Source organism: Macrosteles quadrilineatus, unplaced genomic scaffold (genome assembly GCF_028750875.1).
Source record: "Macrosteles quadrilineatus isolate MER2022 unplaced genomic scaffold, UCM_ALF_1.0 Scaffold_4__1_contigs__length_99947679, whole genome shotgun sequence".
In the NCBI taxonomy this organism is placed as follows: Eukaryota; Metazoa; Arthropoda; class Insecta; order Hemiptera; family Cicadellidae; genus Macrosteles; species Macrosteles quadrilineatus.
In genome coordinates this window covers 91659282-91683904 of record NW_026542597.1, presented here as the reverse complement: position 1 = coordinate 91683904, position 24623 = coordinate 91659282, and the positions used below count along the sequence as shown (strand labels likewise).

At 34.8% G+C, this 24623-nt stretch overlaps 1 protein-coding gene across 4 annotated transcripts in view; it reads right to left on the bottom strand.

The window, feature by feature from the left end:
* Window positions 1–24623, bottom strand: part of LOC128991539 (trithorax group protein osa-like) — a 105868-nt gene that overhangs the window by 5693 nt on the left and 75552 nt on the right. Inside the window, exons 8-21 of one of the 4 annotated variants that reach the window (XM_054414514.1) lie at window positions 23978–24117; window positions 22604–22795; window positions 21172–21415; window positions 18826–18915; window positions 18356–18528; window positions 15810–15851; window positions 14097–14294; window positions 9091–9307; window positions 8007–8126; window positions 5741–5824; window positions 3216–3348; window positions 2223–2421; window positions 1617–1770; window positions 739–923 (exon numbers count right to left, since the gene is read on the bottom strand). In XM_054414514.1, coding sequence (XP_054270489.1) covers window positions 739–923; window positions 1617–1770; window positions 2223–2421; window positions 3216–3348; window positions 5741–5824; window positions 8007–8126; window positions 9091–9307; window positions 14097–14294; window positions 15810–15851; window positions 18356–18528; window positions 18826–18915; window positions 21172–21415; window positions 22604–22795; window positions 23978–24117 — 2171 coding nt within the window. Of the gene's footprint in view, window positions 1–738; window positions 924–1616; window positions 1771–2222; window positions 2422–3215; window positions 3349–5740; window positions 5825–8006; window positions 8127–9090; window positions 9308–14078; window positions 14295–15809; window positions 15852–18355; window positions 18529–18825; window positions 18916–21171; window positions 21416–22603; window positions 22796–23977; window positions 24118–24623 lie in introns of all 4 variants that reach the window. The other 3 variants (XM_054414515.1, XM_054414513.1, XM_054414516.1) reach the window with 3 other exon arrangements.

The window sequence follows — 24623 nt, the reverse complement described above, 5'->3', positions numbered from 1 at the left end:
AACTTTGTGATTAAAATATGAAAAATGTAAATGAAAGAAAAAGTTATATAGACAATAGGCAGAACTGGTAAAATTTGCTTTCTGTTCAATTCCTACTCCATTTTTATTTACTTCCCCTAATTAGTGTAGGTGAAAACATCACATTTCATAACATCTCATAATATATTATATGGACCCGCTGTAGCCAATTTGTATTAGAATTGAACTTAATTGAATGAGCCACTCAGAGAATATGCCAGTTCCCTCAGATTTTTCCAGTTGATGAGGCATAAAAAATGCTACCATAAATTGTTTATCAGTTTGGATTGGATTAACAGTTGGCATAAAATAAAGAAATGAGTAATTGACAGGAGTAGCGACAGAGAAGTAAGATAAAAAGGAAACATGATTATGGAACAACCGTGCACTTTTAGCTCTGGAATGGTGGGGCAGAAATATACTAGTACCGAGTAAGGAAGAGGAGAGCAGAAGGGATGACCAATAGAATTTACTAGACACAAGCGACTGGTGCTAGACACGAATTTAGTGTACCATTGAACGTTTCCTCTGTATCTTACTTCTCTGTGCAGGAGAACACTCCGTGGCTCAATTCAACAATGTAAATTCTTATCAAAAAACTGGTTACAACTTAAATATAAAAATGGGAAGTCTATTTTGATCAATGGTCCGACAGCGACTCAACTAAGATATTATTGAAATAGACTAATCAAATCATCTTGGATCTGAAGGGCTTGTTACCTGTTGTGAGTGGTAGGGGGGTTGGCCAGGGTACCGCTGCTGATCCCACTGTCCCGGGGGTCCGTTGGGGGGTTGAGAGTTGGGACGGGGGCCTGACACCTGGCTCCACTGGCCCCCCGCAGGCCCCGGGCCCGGGCCGTACTGCCCCCGATACTGGCTGTTGTTGTTCTGAGCCGGCCATCCACCTGAACAGAAATTATTTTGTCAACGTGTATTAAAACCTAGAAATAGGAATATTAATAAATTTAATTGACATTGACGTCTTTACAATGGTGATAAAATGGTTCTGAGCTGAAATCCACATAAATTACAAAATAATTTAATCTGGAAGTAATTTTGTTACATAGTGTTCTGCTAGCTTCCTGAGAAAGTTTAAGTACCATAGGCTTAAGAGATACACACAAAATGTGTCTCACCTCCTACCATCAAAGAAGACCTACACAAGGAAGAAGTATTTTGTCACAGAGGTTAATTAAACAGGGAATGGGGATGGGAAAGTACATCCATTTCTCCTATGGGAAAACATATTTTAGTTTCTATGTTGTAAGCTTTGGTGCTGGCATCTATCAGTAAACTTTAATTCACATAAACAGGAGGGTAGAGGGGCCAGAGTTGGTTCTGACATTTTGTCATGAAAACACAACCACTAGGGATAGTCACCTAAACAATAAATCATTAAAGGGCCCTATATTATCTTTTTTTATGAACCAAACGACATGCCTTCCCAAAAATCTCCTTAGTCACAACTCACAAGGATTATCTCTAAAATATAAAATAATTAAATAGCAAGATGGAACTAAATAAAACAAATTGCGATACCAATGACAATTATTCTAAGCAAACTAAAAAAATTACACTGAGAAATACCAAATCCATACCAGGATAGATGGCAGGCCTCTGTTGGTTGTAAGGTGGGTAAGGTTGGTCTTTGGCAAAGTCGGGGTGTCGCCGGGGCTGTCCGCCGGGCGGAGGCATTCCCTTGTTGTTAGGGTAGGGTGCCCCGCCGTTGGGGCCCTGGCCACTGCCATACACCTGAAACACATATATGGTTATTGCATATATTTCCAGATCATCATATTTCTTTTAATGCAAAATGTATTGCTAATGTTTCCATGAGTTGATATATTTAGGCCAGATACAGATAGTACAAAGAAGTTTGTGATCAACCGTCTAATGTTCAGATTTATTAAATCAACCGAAACAATGATAAAAACTTTGAAACCCCATTTGCATCTTGGATTGTTTTAACTTTTGTTCCTTATGTCAATTCAATAGATATCTATCGAGACATTCTAATTCAGTTTTTTCCCGACCTATCTGGAGATAGTGATTTCTACTACCACCAGCACTTCATGTACGTTTGGGCTGCATTCAGTAAATAAAACATTTGTCAATATAGCCTATTTTTAGGTAAATTTTTACTATGTTAGAAAGTCCCAAGACCTCTGGCTTATTCTAGCACTAGAAGTGATATGACAGTTCACCTGGTCCTGAGGGTAGTACGGCTGCTGGGGTGGTGGGTACGGCTGGTTGGGTGGCTGTCCGGGTGGTGTCTGCCCGGGTCTGGGTGGGTAGCCGGGTGGCTGTCCAGCACCCATATTGTACCTGTTGTAAGGGTCTGGTCCCGGCGGCGTCCCTGTAGCGTTAGGACTAGGCCCCGTTGCCCCGCCTTGGTTGTAGCCCCTACAAACGTAATGCAGTGGTAATATAACTTTTGTCCCATGTGTAAGTGAAGAGTTGAAGACCATGGGGATTATTGTGGACATTTTGCATTCCAAAAGGTTCTCATCACACTTCATACCTGGATAAATTTCTGATTTACTGTGATAGAAATATTCCACAATAATCCACAAACAGCTGAAACTTACCATCACCTTAAATAAACATAAACAAAGAAATAGGAGTTGAAAAATGTTATATAACTTCAACTGTCTATCAGTTAAAAAAAATCGTAGCATAAAAGAAAAGAGCTTGATGTTGTTTTCTTAGAATCAAAAGCGAATGAACCTTCACCAATATCCTCATGATGTCATCCCTCGCATAGAAAAGTGTGCTATAGCATAAGAAAATGCAGTACAACCATAATCCCAACCATAAATAGAAGTGACTATTTCTTGAAATGATAAAACATAGTAAAAACTTTAAATAATTGTCTCTAAGTGGAGAGGTTCTCTAATTCCTTTCACTCTATTACCCTCAAATGAAGCTTCGGAAAAGGTATTTTTTTTATGTTGATTAAAAATGGTAAAAACTGTAAATAATTTGCTATTAATGGAGATGTGCTCTAACTCCTTTCACTCTATTACGCTCAAATCAAGCTATACAAAAGGTCCTGTGTGCAATAGAGATGAAACCTTAACCAAGTTATTTGAATTTTCCTCACCGTCAACACAACTAAGTATTTGCTGTTGGGAGGGTGTAAACAGCCGCGAGGAGTAACTAGTCGAGGGTATGTTACTAGATAGCTCTACACTAACCTGTCCTGGTCCGGGTAGGGGGGGTACAGTGGTCTGTTGGGGGGATACGAGCTGCCCGGGGGGTATTGCTGGTTGTACTGGTCAGGGTACTGAGAGTAGTTTCCTCCCTGGTTCTGGTAGCCTCCTTGCATACCTGCAACAACCCTCGTGTAACTCATTCTGCATCACATGACCAAATTTAACTTTTTTCTTTTTTTTCAGGCTTGTAGATTACAAAATTTTACCCCAGGGTCGGATAGTAAGGGCTGCCCTTTTTGTATGTGGTTTTCATATTAATAAGATATATTCTAAAAATCCTGTTTCCATCATTAGGCTGAGTGGATTTTCTACTCCTACAGCCTTCACAGAGACTGAGCTCAGCAAGTGTGTTTGGAAGAGTTTACAGGCTTCTGGCCGAGTTTGAATATACGAAAATTGCACTTTTGTTGTTGATATTTTAGTAATATTTTACTGCTTTGGAATTAAGACAGATTCAGACATTGTTCAGTAACACACCATTTTTTGTACACTGTAAAGTTTAAATGTTTTTAAGGTTAAGAGCCAGAAAATATGGTGTTTTAAATGTTGAGTGTGCTTGTATCTGAATTACAAAATTGTTAAGTAAATAAAATCTCTTGTGGATACCAACAAATTCTTCAAATTACATTTATTATAGTCATGTAATGGTAATTACATTTTCCTACAGTCACCCGACAAAGTTGGCTTCCTTGTACTGTTTATAGTACAGAAAGCTGCTAATTGCTGCATATTTATACTTTGCCGTACGGTTTATACTTTGCCGCACATCAGGATTCCAACGAAACAACACAAAACAGCGTGGTTCCATTATGCACGTAATCCGTGTACGCTTGGAAATAGGTTGGCAACACTTAAAGATAATTATACTATGAGCAGCTGATTGACTATTATAACTACGATTTAACCTGTCATTTCGTGTTTATAGTTTCGGTATTTCTGAACTTTCTGGACTTTTCTTTTAAACGTTTTTAAAACCTTCCTACGATCTTAATAAACAAGAAAATACCTTTTAAGCATTTCTTTTAGGCGCGGAAACCACTTCAAATTACAAAAACATACGGAACTATATTCTCAAAACGCGGAGCACATTTCTTGCCGAGGAAAAATAGCGGAGTGATATGGACCGCGGGTACTACTTTCTCTAGGGCACCATTTGTGTTACCAGCTGAACCTAAAAACGTGTTGCATAGTGTTTGAAAGACTAATTATTTATATGCTTTATAGTGACTGTAGGAAAAATATAATGTGTAACACGAGTGAAAAAGGCCTTTGCTGCACTCGAGATCATTCCACACTCGCCTGCGGCTCGTGCGTAAACATTGCTCTCGTGTGCAGCAAAGTGCCACTTTCACCACTAGTTACACAAATAACTATAGCAATGTAATTGCATTTTCTGACATTAAGTGGCACAGCCCTTACTATCTCTTCTTGATAGTGACAATGTTGTTGAAAAATTGACGCTGACTTTAACCTTGTTTGAATCGTCCACTCTAATATTTTAAAAAACAGCTGTAAAAGTAACAACCACTTTGCCGCCAGAAAAGCGACAAAAACTTTGTCGACTGCTGTACAGTTTTGAGGTTTAAAAACTTAACATAACCATTAAGTAACAAATAAGATATTGAAAATGTGCAAATAAAATTCAAAGTATTGTAAACAGTACGGGAAAAAACATCAAACAACTAAAGATAACTAACAAAACAGTATTTAAAAATACCGATTGAAATCGCATGCAGAGATGACAATACAAAATACAAACGTAAATACAAGGAAAACGTTTACACACATAATGAAACATGTAACGGCCTCAACCAGGTAACCCTCGACGGACCGACTGTAACGTCCGAAGACGTGAAATTACATCAAACAGTTACGTTAGATACGACAGAAATAGAAGTGTAGAGTCGAGTTGGAGAGTGAATTCCCATTCCACCACCAAGTTAGGGTAACAACAAGACGGGAGACCTTCGAGCTGGCGACAGTCAACATGGTAACATTGCCAAACTAAATTTAACGCTGGCTTACTGTTTTATTTTGGGATTTACGAATTTTAGAAACAATAATGATGATGAATAAATGTAATCACAGCTGGCGATCACAATCTTTACCGATACCACAATGAAGATGGAATACAGACTGTCAATTTATGCAGCCGTATAGTCTAGTTCTGTGATTTTATTTATTTCCGAGGTGATATAGTGTAAATAGATTTCTTGTTTGCATATACTAATTTACCCAAGAGGTTGAAGCATGATTTATTCTGGAATCCTTAAAAATCAAGTGAAAACATTTAATTTCATTACAAACCTACAAAAATATTTATCCTGATGTAAAAAACACTTATTTTTTCTTAAAATTCCGCAAGACCTTTTTCAATCATATAACCCTTAAACAACAATAATTGTACAAAATCAACCATTCGGTATCCTCGGCAATGTTACCACTTTGAGTTGCTACTGCTCGGGAAGGGTCCCACAAAATACAGGGTGCAGAGCAATGCAATGTACCTGGGCGTGGGCCGCGGGGGCCTGCGTCGTCAAACGGGTTGGAAACACTAATGTTATCCGTCGGCGCGGTCGGCACCCCCACACCTGCACACGGCAACTCTTACTCTCAACCACCATACAAGACTAAACATCCCACATTTCCCGCTCCACAACACCACACTTCGCTGTATTCCGCTGTTAGATATTTAAAAACCCACTTTATCCATAAGTGTGACAATTAAAATCTCACTTGGTTCTCTACCTAGACATTTTATCCCATTTTGGCGATTAACCCCATTTTATTTATAACCTTGCCATTTAATGCCACTCTATATCCCACTTTGCCTTTAATCCCACTTTATCCCCCAAGTTTACTATTTAATTTATCCATAAAGGTTATAATTTATTCCCATACTTTATCCCCGAGTTTGCTTTTTAATCCCACTTTATCTCCATTTTTGCTGGTTAATCCCCCAGTTTGCCATTAATTTGCTCTTATATATGACAATTTTTTCCCCATAGTATCTGTCCTTTTGCCAGTTCAAATTCCATGTTAATTGTGTTGTGCCTTAATTGTTTTTATAATTTCTTTAGCAACTAAATACAAATTAGCCATTCAAAGACACTAACAATTGAGGGAATTGGTAATGCTAACTTTTAAATTAGTTAGGCCTCTTTAATAGTATTTTTATTTTTTATACAAAGTTTTAAATACTGCAGAGTCTGAAAAAGTATCTTGCTGACTTTACTCTGTTTTCACTACGCTGTTAGTATCGACAACCTTTAGTTTACGACAAAATAATTTTGTTTGACCATTGTAAAAATACATTGAGTTAATTTGAGAGGAAACATAAATTGTTAGTTTTCAAAATATAATAAAGAAACACAACAGAGAAGGGGGTTAATGGCAGATAAAATATTTCTAATAGAATAATCTCTTTATTTAGAAATCTGGGAAGATATTTACCGTCACCTCACCCCCATACTAATTCAACAAATCATGCATCTTCCAGTAAAAAAAAAATAGTTTTAAGTATCTAGGAATATATTTGTTGTATTTTCGTACGACTTGACAATGAATAGAATTTGTATTTACAGGTAGCTGTCGAAGTTATGCTTCAACCTTAATACCAAAAGAAAGGGCAAACTAATAAGTTAAATAAATTTCCCATGTTGACTCAAAGTCCATTCGGGCTCTGTTAAAATTATATAAAAAGAAAAAAATATACTGCATATCTAAAACATTTCGCTATGCTAAAACAAAATAATTTCTCCTAAAACCTTTAAAATAAATATTATATTTATAGCGCTAACGCATAATAAAATGCATGTTTGTCCCAATAAAAAATACTACCTACTGCAGAGGGCCTATCTGAAGCAAATGACTGCATTGAAACCTTAGATTTTCAAACAAACGACAACAATGAATCCTTTCAAATATAAGCCTTTCACATTTCCTAAAAATCCATTAGTACTTTGGCCCATGAGTCCCCGAGACACAAGAACACTGATGAAAAATGTATGAATAGTGATCCAAGAATACTATCTAAATTATACGATTATTAAATCAAGTTGTACTCGCAATGAATGGACTCCCACAAAAAAGATGTTTGAAACGAACTCATTCTATTAAACTAAACAAATAATAGAAGAAAATAATCTCTTCTCCAAATATCTTGAAATTTTTTTTTCAAAACAAAAAAAAAGTTTTAAAAAGACAAAGAAATAAAAAAAAGAAAAAAATATTTTTGAAGAAAACAACATAGTATACAACTTAAAAACTAACGAAAAGGTAAAATGTGTAGGGTATTAAAATCATCTTATTGGAAAATTCTTTGCATGGGTGTAACTAAACTGAAGATTTTGAATGGTCCATTAGTTTATAATAGGGATTGTTGTATTTGCAATACAAACATTAATTTGTACATGAAACAATTGAAACCACGTACTGTATTATGAAAAATATCTATTTCAATTAAATAAATTATAACCTGAATTGCATTTGAACTTCATCGTAAATGTCTAGTACTTTTAGTAAAAAAAAATATAGGTAAACTTTTATCAATTACCAAATAAAGAATATACAAACGTAAAGTGTATCTTTAATGAATGTTGTTACTATTTAATATTCAATTTGACCAGAGAAATTAGAAAATAAAAATATTTGAAGAGTTAAACAATTAATACCCACAAGACCCGACTGTAGCCGCATAAGTTTGTCAACTGACTAAAGTAAATTTTGAAGAAGACAGGACAGAAAGTTAACCATTAACCAAAAACCAATTACCTTGGTTGGACTGGGAAGGTGGTCTTTGGTTGTTGTAGTCAGGTGGATAGCCGTAACCGTAACCGTCCATGGATCCGCTGCCACCACCAGAAGGGAAAGAGTCTTGCGAATTTGATGACCCTGTGAACAAAAACAATCTTTGAAGAAAAATTATAAAATTTACATTTAAGGTGGTGTTTTAGTTGTATTTCATAGGCCTACTATGCTTGGGTTCTGACAAAATTGAAAGGCTAGTCTTCAGACTTGAGAAAAGTGAACTTTTACACTGCAGTATATAATACCATCATTAATCCGGACCGATTTTGGATTCATGATGTTCGGATTACGTGTAAATAAACTAAATATGATTAACGTCAGTGGTATTCTGGTACTGTTTAGTAGTCTCTCGTTTATAAAAACACTCTTTTAATAGAAAAAAAACTTAAGGTAAATTCTTGATTTTGAAAAATTTATCAACTGAACCACTATAATTAATTGTTCATCACAATTGCTTAGTTGACGGTAGAACATTCTTAATTTAACTGTATATTTTTACAGACTTAGTGAAGTCCGTATTAACTAGTCCAGATTAAATTAAGGTTGACCTGATTGACAGCTACAGTACAACAAATTTTTTGTGAGATCGTCTAAACCATCTTGAAGATGTTACACTTTTTTGAGTGTACGTCCACGGACGGTAAGTTTTTATGCATCTTGAGTGATGCGTTAAAATTCACTGATAAAAAATAAACATGTTTTACACTATCCACAGAGAAGTAAGGTACAGAGGAAACATTCAATGGTGAACAATCAATACACATTCATTAGTGGTGTCTAGCACTAGTAGCTGGTGTCTAGGGCAAAATCAACACTGATTCCCCACCTTCATGTAGCCTACTACAATGCTCACGGTGGAGACAGACCCTAGCAATGGGAATTTCCACACAGTGCTTGCTGCTTGGGCTCTTCATTACTCATCAAAAGTATATTTTAGACACAACATACTATAGCTAAAAGCGCACGGTCGTCCAATAAGCATATTTCCTCTATACCTTATATATCTGTGCGTTATCACACTTCAACAATACAAGTCGATTCATCTCACCAGGTGAAGGTACAGGTGCAGTCTTGGTGGATTTCTTTTTCGACGTAGCCTCAACCTGGTTGATGATTGGCTGCGGATCAATGCCTCCTAGATCAAAGTGGCACTCGTACGGCAGCAGATTCTTGGTGTAATGTTTACGCAGAGTGTACGCCGCGCTAGACGACGCTCCGATACCCAACAGTCCTGCAATGTCCTTCCAGATCTTGTTTTTTGTCACCTGCAAAATGGAGTGTTCATAAGCCAATGCTCTTGAGTTGAAACATTTTGTTCACTTAAATATGATTAGAGGTTAGATGTTTTAAAACATTTTGGAACCTGGTAAAGATTTTGTTATTGTAATTTGAAATGTGATAGGATGATACAAAAAATGTATGTTTAATTGGACGATTTGAAAAAAATATAAGGCACAAAATTTTTAGCTAAGACTTTTTACAAAGATTAAAAGATATAACGTTTACTTTCATTTTGAATCTTCTTTTTACACAACTTCTGAGAAATTCTTAACTACCCATTGGTTACAGGGACAGATGGAAGTACACCCAAAAGCCACATAAAAACAATGATTTTAAAAGATAGGAGTTAAAACATTTCCATGAAGATTGGACGGGTTATTGGAGGTTATCATTTCAAAAAGACGGTAAATGGTAACAGTAAATTGCAATAAAAAAATATTATACTTCTTTTACTGAAGTTCAATGGTTTTTCTTTAAAGCAGTTCTATGGCCTTGCCTCTTAGCTATTCAATAATTTTCTTTTTGTACTAAGGTTTATGAATGCTTAAAAGAAAGTTTTTGTGAAAATTATTTTTCTTAAGTGGTTAGCTTTTGTTTTAATTTCAAACTAATTTGCAATTTAAGCCTGGTTTGAATTGTATTTATTACACTCAAGCAATACAATAAATATTCTACTTCAAAAATTAATTCTGTTCTGAGCAGCAAAGATAAAAAATATGGGACAGTAACGTTTTGCTTTATGGCTTAAAATGTAAATTCAAAGGTTTTTTTATTAAAAACAAAAATGTGTTGTCCATATGAAAAAAAATGATTGATTAATTTTTCAGTAGCAAACCAATCTTTTGACCAAAAACCCCTCCATAACATGACCAATTCTCATGTATAGCAACATTAAAAACACCAAAAAGAGAAAAAACAACACAGAGATAAAAAGGCAGCAACGGAAAAGAGGTTTGGCGATATATCCACCTGACCTCTCCAATGGACAGCCAGCCTTACCTCTCAGGATTGCCACCACAAAACAACAACTGTCAGTGTCGCCACTACGGCAGCACGACCACACAAAACTGTGCTCCACCCAACAACATTATTAGATGAAAAAGTGATAAGGAATTGAAACTTGTGATTTGACAAATGTTAAATCCATCGAATCTAAGAAAAGATATAAATTTTAGATTTCCTCAGCTGGATATGTTAGTATTTCAAATATAGTTACACCCAGTTTGCCAGACTCCTAAATCCCATAGGTTAGTTTAACCCTCTCAGACAAGCAAATATTTGAAAATCAAAACTATTCATTTTCATTTCATGTATTTTTGTACAGGCTATACCATTTTAAATGCATACTCCACTTTGTTTTTCCATAACAAATTGTTTCTCTGTGCATGATTAATTTTCCATTTCCACTCCGAATAATCAGCACAGATTTATCAGCTACGGATATTCATATCTAGAAATATTAAGGATACAGAAACCTGTCTTCAAAATAAGATTAAGTTATAAATCTAGAATAAAGTGGCAGTGATATTTTTTTAGCAATATTTAGCTTCAAAGAGAACATTGTATGTTAAATTTGAAAAATATTTAAGTTTAAGAAAGACGTCCAAATACAAAATTAGATGTTTAGCATTTGATATGCGACGTTTAAGACCGCAGCGCTTCTGCAGATCACAGGAAAGTAGTGCCATACTAACGAGAACCAGCTCACTGACCAGTCTACAGAATTAACGGAAATTTCCTCTTCCCATTTTGCAACATCAATATACTTTACAATCATTATAGATGTATCAGTTGCTTGTCCGGGAAGGGTTCAGACGGAAAATAAAACAAAATCTGAATAAACGTGTTAAAGTCCCTCAAGTTTTTATAAAAATTTACATTTTTTTATGAGGGTAGAATTTATACATTTACAATTAAACCATAGGATCATGATTAAATGACCAAAATATAAATTAATCAAATTATAGTGATAATCTATTTTCACAACAGATTCCTCATTGCATTTTTTATTTTAGAGTCATGTCTCAATTTTTTGGGTTTCAGATTCCAAATTCTAATCCTAACCACCCCTAGTTTTAAAAAATATATTGTTTTTTGTTTATATTGTGTATATATATATTGTTACTTTAACATTTATTAGTAGAAATAACTCAATACATATTGAGGGGTTCTTGTTAAATAAATGTTACTTATATGGTTTGTGATAAAAATGATGTTACAAATTTGCACAAAATGAAAAGGAGGAACATTATGAGTTTACCATAAAGTGAATCCACAAAAATGATTTAATTTAAATTATTATAAGTTATAGTACAGGTTATATTATAGTACAGTATAACAGTGTTAATTACAATAAATGAATAACAATTCATGTTTAATAATGTTAAATGTATGTTATGACAACACTTAAAAAAGAAAAATTTGGTCCCAAAATGTTTCTTTATAAGTATGAAGAGAAGAACAAACTTGTATTTGGTGAGACAAACATGCAGTTACAAAAATAAGGGAATCAGTATCCAATAAAACCATCACCAGTTTGTTTTCTATCATGCACGTTGGAGTTTTCTATTTACATGCAGAATTCAACAAATATTTTATAAGAGTATTAACGAGACAACTTTGCCAAAAACTGCATTTGTAAGATAAGTAAAACTTTCAAATTTCATAGTGACTTTTTTGACTTATTGATAAATTTACAAACTTTTAACCAAAATACTTTTTTTCTAATGTTCTGCATGTAACTTGAACTTCATAATTTTTTTCAAAAAGATTATTTAAACAAATAGTTTTCAGTACAAATTTCAACAGAAGTTGAAACAAAAATCAAACCCAAAGAAGAACAATTTTTCCGTAACAAAAAATGGTCTGACTTGGGTTAATTTCAATAACATGCCAAGTTTGTATCCCCATACGGGAAAATCAATCACATGTTAGTTACTTTAAATTGTAAAAATATTGTTAAACTGTACGAGAAGCAAGTCTTGCACATGCTGCTTCTACGGTTTGTTCTTCTCTTATAAGTAGGTTAGTATTTGGCAATCAAATATAAATATCACCTCTCTAAAAATCTATACTGAGCGACTGTCGCTAAAACCAACCAAACTAAAGATTTACCTACTTCTCTAGTTCACTGTTGCAAGATTATACAATACGAAATAGTGTATAAGGTTAAAGTTTATTTTTTTAAGGAGTAATTTTTTTAAGGCAATCATTTTAGATCGTAGTTGGTGGTCAATATATGAAAAGTTGACTGCACCAAAGGAAAAATTAAAATGTAATATACATAATATATATTAAGCAACCAAAAATTATAAACAAAAAATTTAATCAAAAGGTTTTTAATTTGTATTCTATCAAAAGGACACAGTGAACAGATACTACAAAAGAGAATATGTACACGAATACAGCATCTAACAAATATAGTTATACCACTTACCTTGTGAAAAAACAAAAACCAAAACAAGCAAAAACAAAACCTTACCTTGAAATCTTGATTTGCTGATTCTGCTTGGAAAGTTAAATAAGATGTTAGGAAAAGGTTCAGTTCGGATTGGTCGTACTTTACTGGACTTGTCTAGTCAAACTACACCAACTACAGAATTTGTCATTTTTTTAGAAAATAAATTCTTATGTTCGAATTAAAGGCAGGAAAATAAAGTAGATAAATGTAACCAGTAGATTGCAAAAGTAAAATGGGCATTTTTGCTACAAGCATAGATTAAATTATTTTTCACTATATTTATTTGTTCAAGTTAACCATTTTTTCTTGCATTAGCAAACCAATTCTTTTGACATTTCAATATTCCAGTAAACAGTTTATTCCTTTCATTATTGAAAAATTTAAATAAAATTTAAACTACTCCTTTTACACAAAAAAAAAATTGCATTTTTATTTTTACAACAGTGAATACTCATAAAAAGACAGACTATTCTAAATGATTTATTTGTAAGGTTAATCACAAAAGCTTATTTCTATGTTACAAAAAATAACAAAAACAGTGCAGTGTTCTGGTAGTCCTCGGTGGTAGTGCAAGCAGGTGGGGAGGGGATAGGTGGGGGAAGATAGATCTCACAACCAGCTGTTAGGAAACGGAAAGTGTTAGTTGAGTCATCTTGCCACGCCAAAAATACTAGTAAATAGCGTAAAAACAGTTCCAATTTACTGTAATGTAGCTAAATGAATTATTTCACTTTCATGAACTAAAAAATGTTATGGAATTTAATATTCTAAAAAAATTGTATTACAGAAGAAAAAAGTCATCTAACTAAGTAAGGATCAATTTATACAAACATTTCACAAGTTTTACAATGCAAAGATGTTAGCGTTTCCCAAATTAGAGAAGTTTTGGGTAAAGAATAATTACTGAAACCTGCATTCAACTCATTGGTATTGAAATTCTTGAGAAACATCCTTATAGAATGATCATACTTAGGAAAATTACAATCATTTTAATAGAAGATGCTTTTTTACTTCAAAACATTGTAATGATTAAATTAGTTATATTTCTCTTTCCAATAATACAACCATAAATATTAAAACATTAATTTCAATGCTGAAGATAAGTACATCTGTACAGTAAAATACATTATATATCAAATCCACAAAACAACCCAATTTCTAAACAAAAACCACCCTCACTAAAACCACAGGCGATGGACAAGAATCGACTCGCATGCGTAGAGAAAAAAAACAGACAACCCATCGAAGAAGACGGACTTAACGCCTAGGTGAAAAATAAGGTAAAAAATAGCTACCATGGAACTACACTGCACCTTGCATACCTCCATGAAGCCCCCTCTCTCCTTGACATAGAGGTATAGTCTAAAGAGATCGAGGGGGTTCTTGGAGATTGTTGGACAGGTGGTGATCGGCGTCTTCCGCTCCTCCATGAACTGCAGCAGCTTGTCCAGCCAGTGACGACGGTCCGGCGCATCGTCCATCTCGTACAGCTTGCTCAGACTGTCCTGCTTCTGGAACAAGGTCATGTATCAAGTTTTCCGCTACACCATATCCACCTGCACTTTTCCAAATTGTATGTGTAAATATTAGTTTATTTACGTCTGTTTTTCCCCAAAAAATTTACAATGATACATAAATAAATTAAAAAATCTAAAGGAATTTACAATAAAACCTCCAAAATCCGAATGGAAATCTGAAATTAGATGGGAAGCCATATAAAAATTACGTTTTTGGACGCCAGTGTGAATTTCTTTTTTAACAGTTAAGACTACAAAATCAATCAAATTTTTGTGAATATGAAAAGGATCATACTAAGGAATATGTCACTCAAATGCTAAGGACTAGACTAATAATTTCACCCAATAATTTTTTTTAATGACAGAATTTTTTATCTTTATCCTATTAATCAGGTAGTAAGAAACTCATTGATGTAAGAAACTTGATAGAGGGTGATGTACATTAGACATCAAAAACTGGATTCCAAACCAGTCTCTTTACTTTATTAAATTGTAAATAACTTGTCCATAGCCATTGGGGTAGTAGTTTTCACATAGGCTAACCAGTAATTCTTAACTGAAATTGCAACAAGGTTTCATCACTTGATTAGGTTCCAATGTATACAGTTATACAAGCCTGACACGTTAAAATTGATTTATCAAATTTTAAATCTACGAAAACCATAGTCAAAATATTATTTTTATGATTGTAGATCACAAGTTAAAAATGTTTTACGACTATTGTGTAGTGAAACTGAGTATTGTGAAGAACTTGACTGACGTATGAACTTATTTGTAAGTACATTATAAAGCTACTTGTCACATGTAACTTAAGTGTATCAAGATTATTAGCTTCATCTTAAAACTCGTCCCAACCCACCACCAAAAGAGCAAATTTTATTTGACAGAATGTTACAATATAAAAATATTTAAGAAAACCTTGATGAGAAAAAAGATCTGTTTCAAAGTAAAAACCCTCCAGTTTAATATATTACAGAAGTTTTAGCAATCCAAGACAGTTTTAACCACACAAATTCACCAGAACAAACCTGATTGAGACTTAAATCATTCTTCGTAGAAGGATTACCCTTCAAATCTGTCAGTTAGCTAAATAAAGTTAATGAAAATAACCTTTTGAACCTAAATAAACCAAATACATAAACGAACATTCGAGAGAGTAAAATTAAACAGAATTATTAAAAATTGGCAAGCAAAGTTATTGAAAACTACAAGACATTGAATAACATTCAACATTGTATAAACGTAGAATATTAAAAGAAAATAATTTGTTACGTAGAAAAAATCCATAAATCTAAAACTTAATTTTATAAATCTTGGAATTAACCTAAAAACATTGATGTTAAAAAATAAGCAACGAAGAGCGTTAAAACAAATATAGCAGCGTAACGAAAAACCAAAAAAAGAAACATGCGCTTAGCCCAAGCAACCAGTTACGAAGCGACAGAAGGCCTACTCATGCCGACACCAAGCGAGGAAACATTAGTGGGGCTGAGACAAAATGATATTAACCTTTGGCCTGTATAAGTCCTGTGGCATATGACTGTTATAGACCTGCAAAAGAACAGACTCGCATCACCTGGTGTAACCGACGGCACCTCACGGTTACGGGTTAGCCAAGCTGTGGTTACGGTTACAGTACACCTTCCTCACACAATGGTACAAAATTGTCAAATGTCGTGGGAAAAAGTAAAAACTATTTGTAGATGAAAAATGAACTCAATTTATTCTTCAGGTTTTTAGTTTGAACGAATGTTCTTTGAGTTACAAACAGCTTTATAACCTTGGCTTGGATGTTTATCGTGGCAAAATTTGTATACATTGACTACAGTAAACCCTCATTAATCCAGACAGTTTGGGGGTGTAAGTTTTTCGGAAAAACAAAATCATTTTAAGAACAATCTCAAAGGCTGTTTGGACACCCATAAATAAACTATGTTAAAAAAACTTAAGGTTTGGAGAGAAAGGGTTTATTGCCTGAGAAAAGGTGTGAGAAAGGATTGGATAAGCAGGCTTACCTTAAGAAATGTAAGCATCCCACTTTGTTCACTACAGAACACAGAAGAAAACACAAAACAAAATAAACACTGGATATTTTGAGGCCACTGGCCCCTTTCTGAACATGGAGAGTCACATTAGATATTAATGTGATATCTATAATGTACTATCTACTGTGACTCTCCATGTTGAGAAAGGGGCCAGTGGCCTCAAAATATCCAGTGTTTATTTTTTTTTGTGTTTTCTTCTGTGTTCTGTAGTGAACGAAGTGGGATGCCTACATTTCTTAAGGTAAACCTGCTTAAAAAAGCCTAAATAATGTAATCTGAATTTAAATGTACAAACAGTAATCGTAAGCTGATTTTCAATGTTATTCCTAGCTTTCATGAATTGCTATGAAAAGTTTGTTAACTACTATCAAAAGTATATCTAGACCAAGCGAAGTTTGTATCTAACTGTAGATTAATTAGGGTCTACTGTAATATGTTTAGAGATTGATTATTCACTGTGTAAAATTTTGATTAAGAAGTAAAAGTCATGGAAACTCTAGGGCAATATTTTATTCTAAAACAGATTTGACTTAAGATTAAAGAGGAAGGCGGACTCAAATACTATAAATGACTAATTGATGTGCTATTGTTGTTAATGTGTTAAAACTATTTGCCCATACAGCACTATATATTAAAAAGCCCATAAAAGCTAATACCATTATTATGGGCTTCATGGATTCACTTGGAACTATAAATAAGCTTAGAGCAATAGTTCAACATATTTTGACTCAGACTTCAGATACATGAAAAATTCAAACAGTCACTCTAGAAAACATATTATTGAAAATTAATCTGTAAAATGGGCATATGGTTTAGTAACAATGGAATGCCATTTTATTTGCAGGCAGACTGGACCAATCTTCTTTTATTGAAACGTAGCATATAGTGTATTCTCCATGTACAAGACATGTGTTTATCCTACATCACAAAAATTCATCCTCATCTGTTCTTTAGGATTCATGAGAAGAATTATCACCATAAAAGCTTTGTTTTAAAATTAGAGCATATCTTTTGGGCAATTCATCGATTTATTATTATTAGGATGCGTGAAAAACAACTTATTGAAATCGGTAGAAAAAATTCTCACTACATAAAAACCTTGTTTAAACCAGCACAATATTTTTCCCACTACTGAAATGATAAAGTTGACATATCATCCTAATATATAATCTGGAGACTGATTTAAAATGCATTTCATTTTGGTAACGTTTGAATGGGACAATGTTCAATAGGCCTAAATCTTTTATATTTAAAAGTATGATTTGAAATTAATACTTTTCTCATGCTTTCTCCAGATGACTAGCAAAAGTTGACAAATAGTAAACTACAAAAAGACCTCTAGATAAACTAAACAATGTAAATTAAATTTGATGATCCATAAAGTTGATCTATTGGAAGTAAGGACCAGACAAATTACATAACTGTAGTCTAGGAATAAACCTTAGTCCTCTGACCAAAAATACAAACAACTAAAAATGGAGAGAAATAATTTATTGGCTAAAAAATCAAAATTCAAATATCAATGGAATTATTCACCTTAACGTTAGGACAACGCCGAAAAAGAACACGTAAAGGTGTGTAAAGCAGATACTGAAGAGAAGACATTTAATTTTATTAAAGATCTTTCAAAATAAATTCCACTTTGATCCAAATACTAAATAATATAAAACCAATACAATTGATTGGAAAAATGTTCTATAAATCATAGCTTTGAAAATTGAAAAACAAATAGTTTTGAAAGATCTTTCAATTACACTGAACGGTGCAGATACAAAGGCGACAAAAGCTGTGTATCACATCCATCTTAACTGTGACTAATTTTTACCCAGCTCTTACTATAATTGATTCAAAAACCACATTCTTTAATGGTTAGTATAATACTTGTCCACCTAATTTGCACACATTAAGTGTGGTATGAACTTTCTTTCAACTTTTGTCGGTTGAAGCTCTCTTGTCAGTATGGACAAGGGTACAATCCCGTGGTGTCAGAATGTTTGGCGGGGCACCTACCGGACTGTTGGGGGTGCGGGGCCATGTAGGGCTGCTGTCTGGGGGGTACTCGTCATGCATGCTGTTGATGCTGGCCGCGCCGGGGCTAGGCACCGTGCTCTGGGGTGTGCCAGGGTGGTACAGACCGTCCTTCCTACCCTTGCTGGGGGTGCACGACGGGTCTTCACCTGACGCTGTAAAAATATTACAAATCAAAATGTGAAACACAAAAAATCAAATAATAAATAAGTTTTTCAGGTTAAGCAAGTCTCAGACTTGTGTACAAAATTAACAAGTTTACAATGACTTCACGAAGCTGGAAGAAAACAAAGAGGGAAATGTTAGATAAATTAAAAAAAAGAGGGAAAAAAGAAAAGTGTGTGACGTTCAAAGAAGGAAGATGAGCTATGAAAGGGTAGATGATGAAGGCACCTATTCAAACCCACCAGACCCATAAATAAACGGAGCAGAATAATGAATGTATGGTGTACCTGCACTGGCGTTGGAGAGGGTAGATTGTTGAGACGCCTCGTCTATAGGAGCACCATCAGGTCCTGTAGTCACCAGAGTCGTAACTGTACCTGCAAACATTCACAAGCTTTAGTACAACTGCTGTGAAGTAGACATTCGATAAGCATATTAGAGTTATAGTGTAACAAATAACTAAATCAAACTATGAACATAGTGGGCTGCTGATGATATTTGTATGTACACACTCTTTAATCATGTCAAACTGTGAGCCCATAATTATTATAGAGTATTTTTTATATAGACCATTAACTGTCATAATATGAACTAAAAGTGAAAATTAATCTTCCATTTAGCACACACTATGATAGACTATAACTTGTTTAATTAAAAAAAAAATGACTACAGCTGGTTTATTTAGATGTTACGTCCATTTCAGTATCCAATGTCAACGATACAATCTATTATACTTCATTCATCTTAGTCTAACAGTAAGAAAATGTACAAAACAGTAGGATAATGTAAGACAATAAAGGTATAACAATTAATGCACAGAAAATAACTTAGAATCATTTAAATCATTTGACAAAAATTAAATTCAAGAAAAAAAAATAGGGTCTTATTAAGCAAAACAGAATATTTTTGTTTTAGTTGAAAAATGAATAAAAATTAATATTTATCATTAAGGGTTGAAAATTAATTCATTTCAATAGATCATAGTTTAAATATTTTCCAAAACGGGAGGAAAAAATACTGACAATTATTTAAACCTAAATCTTTAAAATAAATATGATATTTTGAAATATTTATAATAATTAAAACCCTCAATTTGAATTCAAAACTAACATCACCACTTCACTCCAACAATTACACTCCCAACATAAACTGTCAGAAAAAGTCACTAACAAAAATTATAATTTCATAGTAACTAAAACCAATTAAAATCCCCCAAAAAATGCACGAAAACTAACCTGAATAAAAATAATTTTCAATAAAAACTTTAAATTCACCAGAACTTTTGGAACCATTCACTCAGGCCAACTGCCTCAGAGTGGTTATAAACTGTAGGAGAATCAAAATCAAACAACCCTATATAGATAGAGAATACAACCTCTCTCTCAATAGTTGCCATTATCTAGAGTCATATAAACCAACAGCCGCTATATCAACCTCCCACTATCATTCTGCCAACACAGAACACCACGTACACCTACTGTGGCAATATGGGAAATTTAGAAGAAAAAAAAATACTTGTCGGTAATCAAGTAAGTAAATCTCGTTTAAAAACATAGTTTAGTTTTCTGCGTTTTTTATTTAGCCTACATCTACGATGTAATTATTTAGAAGACATTTTAAAAGTTTGCACAGCTTTACACGGCTCACAAAAATAAAACTATTAATTTAAATACTATTTGGTAGGTATTAGACTAAAATATAAAATATTATATTCAGTTACAATGTGTCTTGCAATTTATTATTCTGTGACAGTGGCATTACTTATAACCTTCGCATTGTGGGTTTTTTTCCATACAGAACTTGTCCCAAACAAGTCCAGCGTGTATTAAGACAACAACAGTAAGTAATCTCCAAACACTGATAATTCTTAATTAGTGTTAAGCATGGATATTCTTAATATCTTTGAGTATGGATATAGCTAGAAATAAGATTTCCATGTAAAATTGTACCCAATTTTAGAATAAAAATGAACAAAGTTAAATTAAGACGACAGACTGAGCTGGATGATAATTACTAATTTTTGTCAAGTCAACTTTTTAACCACGTCAAACTGATAGGACAACTGGTTTTAAACTATAGCATATTTTTTAAAGAGTTATTTAGCATCCCGTAATATTGTTTAAAATACAGTACCAGTGATTGTGGTTTAAATATCTAGGTCCCTTTGAGATAAGAAATTTTGTTTTGTAGTTTGGTAAGGGAGTCCTTGAAGGCTAACGGTTTTTTTTTTATTTGCCTGCCATAAGAGCAACGTTGATTTCAAACAACTGCTGAAGAGTATGACGCTAAGGCAAGGGTATCAATACGTAAATTTGACTTACTGCCGGCCATTTTACTATACACAAGCCTTTTACTATACACAAAAGGTATTGACACGTAAGTTTGACGTATGCGTTCCAAGAAGCCGACTAGCAAGGACAAAAGAAACACACTACGACCCAACCAAGGCAGCCATAACAAGGCAAATGACTGCTGAGAGCATTGCTGAAAGGAGGGTAGCGTCAGTTGAGGGGGTGGGACGCTAAAAATAACTCACCCTACGTCAAACTTACGAGCCATACCACCCATCTAGGGTATGAGTTAGCCTGCCTAGGCTCCAAAGACTCTGAATGGATGCATGCAACTTTTCTCACCAGATGCAGTGGTGGTGATGCCGTTGTCGTGCAGATCCGAAGGCGCAGTGGTGGGGGGAGTGGAGGCTGGAGGTGGAGGCATGGGCCCGTCATGTTGACTCATATGACTGTTGGGAGGCCCCATGCTAGGAGGGCCCATGGGGTGGTGGTGAGGGGGCCCCATACCCAGGCCCCCGGCGTTGTTAGGGTAGCTACCCGGACTGGGCGGCATCCCGCTCCCTGCGTTTCCATAAGCTGCTTTGTGCTGTGAAAAAAATTGTCATTGGGTAATGTAATAAAATGAATCCCATAGAAGAATGATTGAGGTTACCTGTATAGTTAAAACGCATACATATTGCAAATTGGGAATAAAAAAGGGCCAGGTCTCAACTAACAAAAGTGGAATATGAATGCTGTGTTGCTTCAGATACTGTAATCATTTTATTGCATTATACGTTTTGCTGTAATAAGGATACCTGTCACCTACCTTAACCTTTGGTCAAATGTTTTCGATAAGTACAAATAGTTATAGCTATCTCTAAGTTAGATGTCATGATTTACATTAGACTCAAACATTTTAAATTTAAAGTTAATTTGTGTCATCTGGATAGCTTTCAAATGATGCACATGTTAAAAACTTTAAATATGTTTTAAACTTGACACTACCATCTTGTGGCTGTTTGGACTCTTTCCCATCCAGGTAAGGTTATAATACCGTATTCTACATCCTTAATAATTGTAAAGTTTAGTGACTTTATTTAGAAAATAACAAGGAAAGTTTTAATCTGTCACTGCATATAGGTTATGTTCCACAAATACATGATAAGCTGTTTATATGGCCGAATGACTAACTTTACTAAGGGGTTCATTAGTTAATTTTAAACTAATTCCTGGCAATTATCTCCTGCATAAAAATCATCAACTAAATGTTTGCTGTTGTTACATTTACCTACATTTTTAAAATCTAGGCCTAAAGCCACCATTGCTAAATAATGTAATTCAGTAGAACCCCGGTTATAGTCCTCGCCACCCTAAGTTGAGGCAGCTCAAGGCCGCACGGAGTATATCTAGTGCGGCCTTTGGCTGCCTCAACTTAGGGTGGCGAGGACTATAACCGAAACGGCTTCCATAAAATATTACAGGGCTAAAATATAAGTAATACGTAATGTAAAATGCTTTAGTAACTTAAGTTGTTTAGTTTAAAGTATGTTCCTGCAATAAAACACAGTAGACCTATTATATAGTGTATTATATAGACATTGTTTTAAATTCATGTTTCCTTAACACTGTTGTAATACATAGGCAATATTAATTTAGCATATGACAGGACAACCGAAAAATTGTTCAACTGAAAAATTGGTTATCCGAAACAGCTCTCCCCCCTTTATTTCAGTTAACCGGGGTTCTACTGTAAGTGAAAAATTAAATACGAGTGTACTGTGGGCCAAGTTACCTGTAGTTGCTGCTTGAGGTAGGCCTGGTGTGGATGTGGAGGCGTGTGTGACCGAGGAGAGTTGGTGGCAGGCGGAGGTGCGGGGGGAGTGTTGGCGGAGGTAGGCGGGGCAGAGCTAGGTTGTGTTGGTCCTCCTTTACCAGGTCCCAGGTGGTTCATACCTCCAGGTCCAGGGGACCCAGCTCCCCAACCCTACAAAGCACAAACTACATCAGAATCTTGATGAAGATACAAGTAATCGTTTATTTTAAAATCGAGCGATTTCATTATGTGTTACAGTCTTTGACTACAGATAGAACTACACCTTCCCTTCCTAGGTTAACGTTGTATAGTCCTCGCCAAGCTAACTTGAAGCAAGTTAGGGTGGCGAGGACTATAGCCAAGTAAGCAAAAATTGACAAAGTTGTTAGCCCATCATCAGAGAGCAATAATAAACCACTCATTTCTGTTGAATACGCTATCTTTAAAAAAGTCAAACCGATAGGACAACGTATTGTAAACTACAGTAGACTCCCTCTTATCCGGACTCCTCGGGAACTAGGCCAGTCCAGATAACGGGTTTTCCGGTTAACCCGACGTCCCCAATAACTTGTTAAAACGGACCGTTTAAATGCATACTGTATACAGTATTTGACTTAAATTTAGGAGAGCATTGTATTTAGACAAGTGATAGCTGGTCTCGAATCTTTCCCATGAGAACAGTTGTTTCAGTACCGCCCACTTCCTGGTGATCTAGTCCGGTTAAACCAATGTGCTGATAAAAATTGTCCGGTTAAAGAGATGTCATTTCCGCCGAGTGTAGTCCGGTTAAAAGGTGTGCAAACTTTGGCGCTAGACAAAAAAAAAGATCATCGACAGTACAACAGGTATTTAATTTTTTTTGCAAAAAATGTGATCCAGAGGTTAAACATGTTTATAAAAAGAACCATAGACAGTAGCACACTCTATCAGGGCTTATTCAATATTTTTTTAAATAAAAATTTATTTACAGATTGTCGGAAAGTAAATAAAGATACGTCTTATAACACTTAAAGTTTACGTGTTTTAAGTGACATTTTTAAGTGTTATAAGACGTATCTTTATTTACTTTCCGTAAATTTAATAACACGTACAATGCTGATCAAGAAGTTATTTACAGATTGTCTCTTGTGATCTTTTAGATAAGCCTACCCTTTGGATGTGTCCTACACTGGAATACATAGAACGATTTAGTGCCCTACGCCTTCATAGATGATCTCAAGTAATTAAGCATGCTGCTTGAACGAACCCTGAAAGTGTGTGTGTGAAACTTAACTAATTGCTATAAAATGTAAGAGTGTTTCTAAGAAAGAGCTGATCATTAATTGTCGTAAGTACCCAAGCGATTGTACATACCTGGTAGCCAGGGAACTGAGAGTGAGGTGTGTGGTTGGGCAGAGGTCTCGGAGGGTACTGAGCCCCTGGTGGTAATGCACTGTTGCTCTGCGGCTGACTGCCGTAGCCTTGGTAGCCCTGCGGCCTCGGACCATAGTTGCCTGTGAATCACAACAATAATTAGAAAACTCTGCAGTGCTATGAAACTTCAAAGGGTAAATTTAGATACTAACCTGTCCCAGGCACATGCCGTGGGACTTCTATGTTCAGGAATATGTTTCGAAGTGTGGAAGTTTAAATTCAATTCAAGGCAAACAACTCAGACACATACCTCTTGAGGGATTCAATAAAATTGAAAAATGACCTTCACAATTTTATTTGTCTTGAAGTTTGCCATAAAACTTCAGTTGACAATTTCTAATCTCGTTCCAGGTTTTGACCATGCTGGAATACTGAAAATTATAAATTACTGAAAGTCTGCTAAAAACTAATACTATTGCAGCTCCCAAGTCAGTTGATTGCTACCATTGTCTGCCTATCTCTTCAGACTCTGCCACTTGCTTAGTTTCAGACTCTGCCCAAAGTTAGGTTATCATTCCTGTTTCTGATGATTGCTCCCAACTCTTTTGACTGCTATTATATCTTTAAAAAGGTTTTTAAGAATTTG